Source organism: Sebastes fasciatus, chromosome 18 (assembly GCF_043250625.1).
Source record: "Sebastes fasciatus isolate fSebFas1 chromosome 18, fSebFas1.pri, whole genome shotgun sequence".
Classification (NCBI taxonomy): Eukaryota; Metazoa; Chordata; class Actinopteri; order Perciformes; family Sebastidae; genus Sebastes; species Sebastes fasciatus.
Genome location: NC_133812.1, coordinates 3,243,394 through 3,255,464, shown reverse-complemented (window position 1 = coordinate 3,255,464; position 12,071 = coordinate 3,243,394). Strand labels below are relative to the sequence as shown.

At 38.6% G+C, this 12,071-nt stretch overlaps 2 protein-coding genes across 2 annotated transcripts; both read right to left on the bottom strand.

Annotated features, from left to right (window-relative positions):
* Positions 1-1,946: 1,946 nt before the first annotated feature.
* Positions 1,947-4,470, bottom strand: LOC141756594 (trace amine-associated receptor 1-like). The gene is made up of 3 exons (XM_074616458.1): positions 4,111-4,470; positions 3,641-3,974; positions 1,947-2,884 (listed from the first exon to the last, which is right to left on the bottom strand). The coding sequence occupies exons 1-3, from the start codon at positions 4,468-4,470 to the stop codon at positions 1,947-1,949; spliced, it is 1,632 nt and encodes a 543-aa protein (XP_074472559.1).
* Positions 4,471-9,452: 4,982 nt separating this feature from the next.
* LOC141756593 (trace amine-associated receptor 1-like) lies at positions 9,453-10,304 on the bottom strand. Its single transcript, XM_074616457.1, has one exon. The coding sequence runs from the start codon at positions 10,302-10,304 to the stop codon at positions 9,453-9,455; it is 852 nt and encodes a 283-aa protein (XP_074472558.1).
* Positions 10,305-12,071: the final 1,767 nt, after the last annotated feature.

The window sequence follows — 12,071 nt, the reverse complement described above, 5'->3', positions numbered from 1 at the left end:
GTTCTTAGGAGGAACTTTTTCTGTTTCACGATTTCTTGAATATTAATAACAAAGATATACAATTGTGTATTGAATATTCCAAACAAAGTATTAATTTCCGAGATCTGACTATCTCTAAGGGTGCTAGAGGCCTGCTCCATACTACAGTATATGGGAAGGCAACAGACAAAAATACTGTGCTGGAAGCAGATAGCTTTCATCCTAACTGGCTGAAGGACAACATACCTTTTGGTCAATTCCAACGTTGTTGACGCATTTGTGACACAGACTAAGAGTTTGAAAAGCAGGCTACAGTTTTATCAGACCGATTTGCACATAAGGGCTACAAAACAAAAACTGTCCAGGATGCTTACAAAAGAGTCCAGCTTACTTCCAGATCTGAACTCTATAAGAAAAAAAAAAGAAAATATTTAGGACAAGATCATGTGTACTTTGTCACAGCATACAGCTCTCTAGCAAATTCCATAAAAGGGATGATACCTTCTAATTAGAATCTCATTAAAAGTGACCCTATTCTTAAGGACCTTTTTCCTGCCCCTCCTAAGATCAGTTTCAAGAGAGCCCTTACACTACGGGACAGGTTAGTGCCCAGCTATCTCCCCACCAATAATAATAATAAAACTTGGCTTCACCGATCATTGAAGGGTATACCTACAAATGTGGCTTCTGCAACCATTGTGCCAATATAAAGGAGTGTAAACAATTCAGTGACCTTAAGACTCATAAGGTGTATGACATCAAAACGTTCGTTAACTGTAACACTACTTTTGTTGTGTACCACTTATCCTGTACCTGTGGTTGTTTTTACATAGGCGGGACAAAGAGACGGTTGAAAGAGAGAGAGTCTCTGAGCATAAGTATGCAATCCGAAAGCCTAATTTGAATTACCCTATGGCTAAGCACTTTTATGAAGTGCATAATAGCAATCCAGACAGCCTTATGGTTGAAGGCCTAGAAACCATCAAAAAGAACATTCGGGGTGGTGATCGACTAAAATTATTACTGCAGAGAGAAACTTTTTACATCCACCAAATGAAGTATCACAATATATCCAGGACTTAACAAAGAAATTGATTTGAGTCTGTTTTTGTAGTGGCTCTTATGCATGTGGCCTGGTACTGTTGCCATAAATGATTATATATTATTACTTATTTACTTTTTTCTGTCTTATCTATATATTTATGTTTTCTTATTTAATTTTCATTATTTTCTCTGCTTTCTTGACATCATGTAGAGCAATCTAGTGACCACATTTTGCACTTGACACCTAAGAGGTTATTGGCCTCTTGCTCAGGTGTTTGCAATCATCAATTGTCTGTGTACTCACAAAAGGGAAAGCTGTGTGCTGAGGGTTAAACCCTGAAGAAGGCTGTTTGTGCTGCTACGTGTGGGTTGTTACCCAATCTTATATGTACCAGCATTGTTTTTAGCATTTCATCATGAAATAGCCAATTGAATAAAGACTTTTTATTTTTTGCCTGAAGAGTGCCTTGGACTCCCCTTTTTTGAACCGTTGTGTACCCCACCAAAGAGCACCTTCATCACACTGATTTGAACTTCCGAGCACTCTGGACTTTTTCCCTTTTTTGAGCAAATATGACAAAAAAATATTTTTATTTTTATTTAGCTTTTTTAAAATGACCAATTGTAGCTTTAATGCTAAAGTTGTTATTCTATATATATTTTTTCATATCGTTGCCAAACTTTTCCAACTTCATCACTTCTCTGTCTGTGGCACTCAGACCCTTAACCCATTTGTTCCTACTGCACATGTATCCATATGGAACCATTGATTTATCCCTAGCACATGTAACAATACACAGTGATGATTTTATTTTATTATTCATGGTATTGTGATGCTTAAGACTCTACATTTCATAGGGAAAATATTAATCTATTGTTCCACCCTAATGAGCATGTATATATTTTAGCTAGCCATGAAATAATCAAAACAATTTTGAATTAGCAAAATTACCTTGAAGTATTTTTCCCGAAATGATCATTCTGAAAGCTGATCTGAACCAGCTGTAAAAGAAAGCATAAATAAATGGATTCAGCATTGAATTTGACAGTGTAAGCCAGATGAGTGTTTCAATCACTGGAACCGGTAGGGGATTATAAGATAAAGGCTGAAAGGCAATGCAAAGAAAGTAAGGAGTCAAACATAAAAGAAAAACTCCCATAACAATAGCCAGAGTTTTGCTGGCTTTTCTTTCCATCTTACTGACGGTTGCTCCAGACTTTGTGCTCTGACAGGTTGTGTTCTGGATGCTGTTCACCTGTTTCTTAGCAACAAGGAAAATCTTCAGGTAGATGCAGAGCATTATGATCGCTGGGAGGTAAAATGAGAGAACCAGTCCCATAGTGTTTGCAATATATGCACCTAGAACATTGACAGAGCACATTTCTTCACATGCTCCTTGGCTGAATCTTGCAATTATGATGCAAATTCCAATTAGAACAGACACCCCCCAACTCACCAGGATCATGATCACAGTAACGTGAACATTGATTTTAGTTCTATAGATCAGAGGCTGACACACAGCATAATATCTGTCTATGGAAATACAACATAAATGTAGAATAGAAGATGTGCACAGTGTTACATCAAAGCTTTCTCTTATTTTACATATTACATGTTCATGATGCAGACATGTGGTTAGAGTGAATGCCATGCCAAAAGGACAAACTAAAACTCCTACAAGCAGGTCGGCCACAGCCAGAGAGAAAATAAGGTAGTTAGTAGGTGTGTGGAGCTGTTTGAAGTACATAATGGAGATTATTACAAGAAGGTTTCCACATATTGTGGAAACAGATAATAAGCCAAGAAAAATATACAGTAATACACATATTGCAGATGGGTTGCTTGTAAATACATAACTATCTGATTCATAGCAGGGATGAATGTTATTAACAGTGTAAGTCATGTTGACAGTCACTTCTGGTTCCATGTTTTTAGATTTCTGCTATAATAATCTGTCATATGTATTTAATATTTAAACATGTATTTACAACTACAGCAACAACAATCTTCTAAAGAAAACAAGACATTGATGATTTTCAGTTGATTTGAGCTTTCAAAGTGTTTTCCCTCACCTCAATATAATCCATGCAAGGACAGTGTTATGTGTTCTTAGTCAGTGTGCCACTGCACAGAGGTTTTGGACGTGGTTCAGTATTTATAACCCCCTATGTCATTACCTAACTGAACACAAAATTTGGTCATCCAATCAGATGTGGGTACCTACATCCTGTTTGAATGAGATACAACGATACAAAATGTTACATAAACTGTGTGTGTGTGTGCGATTTTTTTATTGACCATTCTCATGTGTTCGTATCTCTTCTCTCTCTGTTGCCCTTTGACCAGCTTGTATTGGGGAGAACCTGCTGATTTCTGGATGGTTGGATACCAATAACAACACAAATGACGACCTGTGATCGAATCACCTTCATCCCGGGCCTCTCCAAGCCTAAATGGTAGATTTCCAAATGATTTGAAAATGGCCAGAGTAGTCCCACTCTGGGTCCGAAATTAATACATTTGCCAAGCAATAAAAAAGGGTAGATTTTTCGTTTGGTGATTAAATCTCAGGAGGCTAACCGCCACATATTACACAAACGCAGAAAGGTGTTATGCCTTCTTCGGCCCTAGCCTCAACCTCAGTTCCAGCTCCGGCCTGCTGTCTTCCAGCCGGATTGCCGTCTGGGGGCTGGATCCCCTGGAGCGAGGCGTGGGATTTTCGGAGAAAGAAATCTAGGCTGCCCAGTGTCTCAGCTAAATCCAGGCCTGCTCCTGGATCAGGGGTCCAGCCGAACCCTTCTCCATGGATGAAGGGGTCCGGTCGACCCCTGCTCCAAGCATCCTGTCGGGGGTCCGGTTGACCCCTGCTCCACGCATCCTGTCGGGGGTCCGGTCGACCCCTGCTCCACGTCTCCTGTCGGGGGTCCGGCCGACACCTGCTCCACGTCTCCTGTCAGGGGTCGGGACAACCCTTGCTACTCCAGTTGGGCCGCTACCACCTGCTTTTCCAGTTGGGCCGCAACCACCTGCTGTTCCAGTTGGACCGCCACCATCATCCGCTCTTATGGTTGGGACGCAACCATCACCTGTTTTTCCGGCTGGACCGCAGCCATCACCTGTTCCAGCTGGTTCGCCGCCTCCGCAGCCTTCACCTGTTCCGCCTTGGCTTCAGCCACGCCCTTAGTTGGTTTCAGCCCAAAGACCCTGTCCCTTTTACTGCTGGGCCGCAACCCCAAGTTCCCGGGTTTTCCGGCTCTGTTTCTGCTCTGTCTCCAGGCCGTCCGCCCGAGTTCCCCAGGTCTGTCCTTGCTTTGCCACCGGGCCGTCCGCCCGAGTTTCCCGGCTCTGGCTCTGCTCTGCCCTATGGGCCGTCCGCCTGGGATCCTCGATGCCTGCTTGTCCCGCTTGTTTGCCTTGTCTCCCGTTATACTCGTCACTCCTGCCATGTTTCTAGTGTTCCTCCTGCCCGTGTATTTTGTGTCTTCTGGTTTGTAGTTTGGTTTTGTTCTCAGTTTGGTATTCGGTGTGTTTCGTTTGTACTTCGTTGTTTCCTTGGATCTGGACTCGTTTTTGTCAACTTTGTTTTATAGCATCAGCTTTGGATATTAAAAACTTGTCTTTCATTGAATTCACCTGCCTGTTTTGGTCTCTCTGCATTTGGGTCCACCTTTAAAACAACAACCTTGACTGAAGGAAAACAACCAGTCAGACCCGAGGAGTCTCTAACGCAGTGTCAATCACTGCTTGTGAATTTCTGTCAAACTGTCCAACTAAGAAGAGCTCATTAAAAATGAATCAAGATTATGTTGCTGTAATGGCTATTTCTCACCTCAAATGTGTTCAGAAACATATTTTAGTATACTAGAAAATGAGAGTTTGTGACCCGGCCGCCATGTTGAAAACACTTGAGCCAAAACCAAACACCACCCACCGACTCGAGCAAACCTTCTCATTTTACAGCTAAATGGTACGCTAAAATATGTTTCTGAAAACGTGATGAATAGGCATTACAGTAACAGAATCTTGATTCTGTAAAATGAGATTTGCTCAGGGCGGTGCTTGGTTTTGGCTCGACTCTTTTCAACATGGTGGCCGAGTCACAAACTTTCATGTTACAGTACACTAAAATATGTTCATGAAAACATTCAAAGCGAGAAATATACATTACAGTACCAGAATCTTGATTCATATTTGATCAGCACTTTTATGAAGTGCATAACAGCAATCCAGACAGCCTTATGGTTGAAGGCCTAGAAACCATCAAAAAGAACATTCGGGGTGGTGATCGACTAAAATTATTACTGCAGAGAGAAACTTTTTACATCCACCAAATGAAGTATCACAATATATCCAGGACTTAACAAAGAAATTGATTTTAGTTTGTTTTTGTAGTGGCTCTTATGCATGTGGTCTGGTACTGTTGCCATAAATGATTATATATTATTACTTATTTACTTTTTTCTGTCTTGTTATCTATATATTTATGTTTTCTAAGGTTGTTATATATTTTTTCATATCTTTGCCAAACTTTTCCAACTTCATCACCTTCTCTGTCTGTGGCATTCAGACCCTAAACCCATTTGTTCCTACTGAACATATATCCATATGGAACCATTGATTTATCCCTAGCACATATAACAATACACAGTGATGATTTTTTTTATTTTTTTTTATTGTGTTATCAGTGCATGGTATTGTGATGCTTAAGACTCTACATTTCAGAGGGAAAATATCATTCTATTGTTCCATCCTCAATGGACATGTATATATTTTAGCAAGCCATAAAATAATCAAAACAATTTTGAGTTAGCAAAATTACCTTGAAGTATTTTTCCCGAAATGATCATTCTGAAAGCTGATCTGAACCAGCTGTAAAAGAAAGCATAAATAAATGGATTCAGCATTGAATTTGACAGTGCAAGCCAGTTGAGAGTTTCAATCACCGGAACCGGTGGGGGATTATAAGATAAAGGCTGAAAGACAATGCAAAGAAAGTAAGGAGTCAAACATAAAAGAAAAACTCCCATAACAATAGCCAGAGTTTTGGTGGCTTTTCTCTCCATCTTACTGACGGTTGCTCCAGACTTTGTGCTCTGACAAGTTGTGTTCTGGATGCTGTTCACCTGTTTCTTAGCAACAATGAAAATCTTCAGGTAGATACAGAGCATTATGATTGCTGGGAGGTAAAATGAGAGAACAGGTCCCATAGTGTTTGCTATTATAACATCCACTGAGCACATATCTTCACATGTTCCTTCACTTAAATTAAGTGTCTCACCACTTAGCGCCCTTAGTTCCCTTGAGAGGTCACATAGTTTCAAGAATTAAGGAATAATTTCACTGTTGTGTTTATTATTCTTCATCTTTTGATCATTGTTGGCTACATCAATATTTGTAAAATAATGTTCTTAACTATCTGTATCTATGATCTCACAATGAAGAGGCATTTTCCCCTTTAGACATTATTTTGAGTAATGCGACCAGAAATCGCTTGTTGTCTAAAAAAAAAAGAAAGCTAAATACATATCGGCCAATCCCTGAACACATCGGCTATCGGTCTGATGATGATTAACCTCTGGAGGCAACGGCCAACGGATATCCTCTTTTGTGCGCCAGCCATTGCTTACAGTTCGATTAGCAACTTGAGACATGAGAATGGAGTTGGAGTTGAGAGACGACGTTTACGACCGAGTTGTTTCACAAGTAGCCAGTTTACACTCTGATAACATTTCATTTTTTAGCTAATAAAAACTTGAATCTTCGCCAGAGGTTAGACGATTGGTTCTGAGATTGCGTTTCTGCCAATGCCTTCCGTCTCCTCTGCTCTCCACACGGACTGTTTACCTGCATGCAACCAAAGTCCACTCAAAAGTGGTTGGTCAATACTACTTGTACTACAAACAGAAACCAGAACGCATTGGATAACAAAATCTTCCCGTTGCCTGCAAATTCTGCATTCATATGTAGATATCTCTTTATAGAGATGAGCTTTACATGTAAAATCCAGTGGGCTTCTTCCGGGTCTGAGAAGTGAAGCCAATGCATAAGTGGCCTAAACTTGCATTCTTTCAAGTTTGTATTACAAACTTAGTTTTGTATTACAAGTGTAAAACATATTTGTATTACAAACCATCGGAGATGTCTTTATTCACCCACTTCTAATGCGTTTAGCCTTGGCCAGGAGGCACTTTGCTGTAAACCTGGCGGATTGGAATCGCAGCTTGATGTCTCTGAAGTAGCTGATGATCAGGCCCTGGATGTGATATGGGATGTGGTAGTGGTCCATAGCAACTTGGATCAAACTGTGGGGAATGGACCCATACGTGTAAGCACAGTGAAGCCATACAAACTTTGAGGTTGCCTTTCTTCTCCTTTGCTTCTTGTATTTCTAATAGCCAGCAGGGGGCGACTCCTCCGGCTGCAAAAAAAAAGTCCAATTGAATAGAAGTCCATGAGAAAATGACCCTACTTCTCACTTGATTTATTACCTTAGTAATCGTTAGTAGTAGAACGATTGACTATGAAATCTTTGCAAAACAGTTTTTGTAGGATGAATTCTTTCACTGCTTTCTCGATTTGCCGCTGCCATTGCACTTGTACATCCTACCCAATCATTACTACGTATGTGCAACTCTCAAAAGAGATGAGAAGAAAGCGAGATGGCTCACTTGTTAGTATTAGCTAAGTTCCATCATTAGCTCCGGGAAAAACTATATTGTTTAATTCAGAATGTTAAGACTTTTAAAAACAAGTTTTAATGTCTTCTGGATGTCTTAGGTATATTATATGAATATATATGGTGACTTATATGTACATCACATATGCATAGCTTATATGTGTGAGATACACATGGACATATTGAACATTTCACCGTTTTAAATGTACATTCCCAATGTGTCCCAGTTTATTTCCTGTTGCAGTGTATGCTCATATCATATATCTCATCAGACTGCATCCAGAAAATGTTAAAATTTGTTTTGAAAAGTCTTAATAACAGTCAGAAAAAAACAGTTTTTCAGGAGCTAATGATGAAGCTAACGAGTGAGCCATCTTGCTTCCTACTCATCTCTGTTGAGAATTGCATATGGGCAGTGCAGCTTGTGACCAGGCCTGCAAGTTGAGAGCCAAAAACTTGATCAGTTAGTCAGTGGTCAAGGTTTTTGATTGACATTTTGGGCAAAAGTAACAAAAATTGCATGCTGTAAAGCATAAATGTAATTTGGATGTTGTGAATGACGAATGGTCGACAGTTGATTGTAAGTGCAACACTGTTTCAGATAAAATCAAGTTAATTAAATCAATTGACAATTCATCACTCTATTTTTCAATTCACATACATTTCCATTATTAATTCATTAGCATTTTCATCATTTCCTTTTTCTTAAATATTTTTTGTTACTCCCACCCTTGAGGCCACTTTCATTAAATGATGAATGTCAATTTTGTATTGTGAATGATGAAAATGAATATAAGAAGGGGAAAATGATGAAACATGGCTCTGTTTTCATCATATCATGATTGTCTTAATCAAATCGGCTTTATATTAATCAGATCACTTGATAATTTATCGCTTGATTTTTCATTATACATTCGATAATAATAATATACATTTCGATTCACGTGCATTTTCATCACATCCATTTATTATCAATTAATTTTTGTTAGTTCCTCCCCTCATACTGTGGTATAATGTCTATACATTGACATGTTAATGCACTTTATTTTGTAGCCTAACTTTGTCTTTAATTTAATGTCTATCGTATAACATCATCATTATATACATCTTTTTCTTTACCCTCCTTCCACCCACCCCCACCTTTCCTTTTAAAAGTGTTACGCAGTAACATTTACTCATTGTAAATTTGCACTGACCTACTTTTATCTAAGTACATTTCTACTAGGGCTGTCAAAGTTAAAGTGATAATAACATGTTAACTCAAACTTGTTTTAACGCCACTAATTTCTGGTTGCTTTCTTGCTTGCTTCTCTGCTATAGCAAGGGCCTTCCTTTTAATTGTGAAGTAATGTTCAAAGACTAAAAATATTGTTCAGGAGTATCACACTTCTGCATTCAATGTATGGAGGCAGTGTCTGCAGAAATATAATGAATACTGTTCATTGAATACAAACTAAATGAGACACAATGAGATATACAGATCCTACATTTATTTACAGACATTCACAATGACATTACATATTATTTAAACTTCTTAATCTGCGAGTTGTACAAACAGATAATGGATGCCTAGTACAGTGGCAATTTTGGTGTAAATATATATATATATACATATATATATATATATATATATATGTATATATATATATATACATATATATATATATATATGACATGCAGTGGAAAAAGAGTGGAGAAGATAACCTTCATGGTCAAACTACATCATTAGTGACAGCATTATATGATAATAATTCAATAGAGCTTATAATTAGTAAAATCACCTTGAAATATTTTGCCAGAAATTATCATTCTGAAAGCTGTTCGAAACCAGGTGTAAAAGAGACCATAGACAAATGGATTAAGCATTGAATTTGACCATCCAAGCCCCTTAAGCATTTCAATCACAGGAGGTGGTATTGCATTATTATTGAAAATGTGAAAGGAGATACAAAGAAAGAAAGGAGTCCAACAGATTAGAAATATTCCCATCACAATAGCCAGAGTTTTAGTGGCCTTTCTCTCCATTTTACTGATAGTTGCTCCAGACTTTTTGTTTTGACAGGTTGTGTTCTGGATGCTGCGTGCCTGTCTCTGCGCCACCATAAAAATCTTTAGGTAGATGGAGAACATTACGATAGCTGGGAGGTAATACGCAAAAATTGCAACCATAAATGCAGTCGGCCTTATTGTGTGTTGAAAAAAACGACACCTGTTAGATTGGCCTTGGTTCATTCCCAAAATTGTGCTTCCAATTCCAAATAGTGCAGAAACAGTCCAGCTCACCAGGATCATGTTGACAATAGTACGGACATTTATTTTACTTCTGTACCTCAGAGGCTGACACACTGCGTAATATCTGTCAACAGAAATACAACATAAATTCAAATTAGAACACATGCACAGAAACATGTCCAAGGTGCCTCGTACCTTACAGAGTAAGTCAAGATAACAACATGAGCATACAGCCAATGTAACACTAAAAGGTAAAACTAAAACCCCAACAAGCAGGTCAGCCACAGCCAGAGAGAGGATCAGATAGTTTGTAGGAGTGTGGAGCTGTTGGAAGTAAATGATGGAGATTATTACAAGAAGGCTTCCACACATTATGAAAACTGATAAACAGCCGATGAAAACAGTTGACAAACTTGAAGTTGTAACTGCTGTCATGCCAGATACATTTGCTGATTCATTACAGAAATCATCAGACCTGTTGATAAAGGATTTAAGTTCCATGCATAAATGATCATTAATACTGAGATAATATTTGTAACAAAATGCCTTAAATCAAGAAAATATAACACAACAGTATCAGGTTTCTGTATAAAGAGATTTTTAAGTGAATGTTAGTGTTCGGTATGTTTCACACCATGCCTATTAATCCTAGTTAGTGCATCTATACCGATGGGCTTCTTGGTCTCTGTGCCACTGAGCAGTATTCTGAGAATAGATTTATGTTTGTCTGAGCTCATTAGCATATCAGGTTCAGGGGAGTGGTATTTAATGTAGATCCAAATGTTGAGTAGTCATACAACTCCTTGTGTATGTGCGTTCCTGTGTTTAGAGAAAAGCAAATGCACACAGTAGTTGCCATCCAATCACACAACTATCCACTTCAGCCAGGGCCATGAAGCAGCATTAAAGGGGAACTATGCCCATTTTCAAAATTCATAAGCTAATGTGCTATAAGTCAAACTTGTTATGTAGGGTATAAAGTTGTTATAGATGACACTGAAAGCACCCAGGGGAATGTTCTGAGTATATGGGTACATTTTTTCTTACACAATTGAGAACTCTATGGTAGAATAAAGCTCATTTGGGTATAAAAATGAAAACCAACATTCTGTGGCTCTACAAAATCAATCTCCCATTCATTGTCTACGGAGCAGCTCAAGACTTTATCCCATATGGCATCACAAGTTTGAGACTTTGTTCTCTGGTTTCTGACTTTGAGAGAGAGGAGCTTATGTTCACAAATATTGATTGAAATTTCCTAGGTCATGGAAATAACATATTATTGGAATTCTTAATTTGGGTCGTGTTCCCCATTAAGATCTTTCCTTTAAATATGTGCTTTTCCACCTGTTATGAATTTATTATTTCCCAAAATTACAGATGACATTGGTAGCAGAACATATCGTCACTTTTTGCAAATTCTATGTGATATAAATTACATTTTAAATGGATTACATTTAGTAGTTTGGCAATTGAAACTTCCAGTGCTACAGATGGCCTGTCCGTCATTGGCTGTAGCCAATGGGTTGCGCCGTCAGTCTTAGTGCAAGGCTAATTGTGATGATGCTTCCGGCGACGCTGCTTCCCGTGACGCTGCTTCCTGTGACGCTGCTTCCCGTGACGCCCCCCATCAAATAAAATGTAGGCTATTTGTCTTCCTAAATATTAATGTTGATTATTATTATTATTATTTATTTATATTCTCATTATATTATTATTTGTATTATTATTATTCTGTGTTATATCATTAAAAAAGCATGTGAATAGAATATATATTTATGAGTTTTAAATTTGACTTTCAGACTTTAATTAGGTATCACAAACATACTTGCTAACTTTGAGACCTAAAAAAAGAGAGGATTTCTAAAACTAATTGGAGGGTCTGGGGGTCCGTCCCCAGAACAATTTGAGTTTCAGAGACTTTGTTTCCTGCATTCTGGTGACTTTAAAAGAGTGAAAATAACAAAATAATAACTTCACTGCAACTGCATTTTATGTCCATCCATCCATCTTCAACCGCTTATCCGGGATCGGGTCGCGGGGGCAACAGCTCCAGCAGGGGACCCCAAACTTCCCTTTCCCGGGCCACATTAACCAGCTCTGACTGGGGGATCCCGAGGCGTTCCCAGGCCAGAGTAG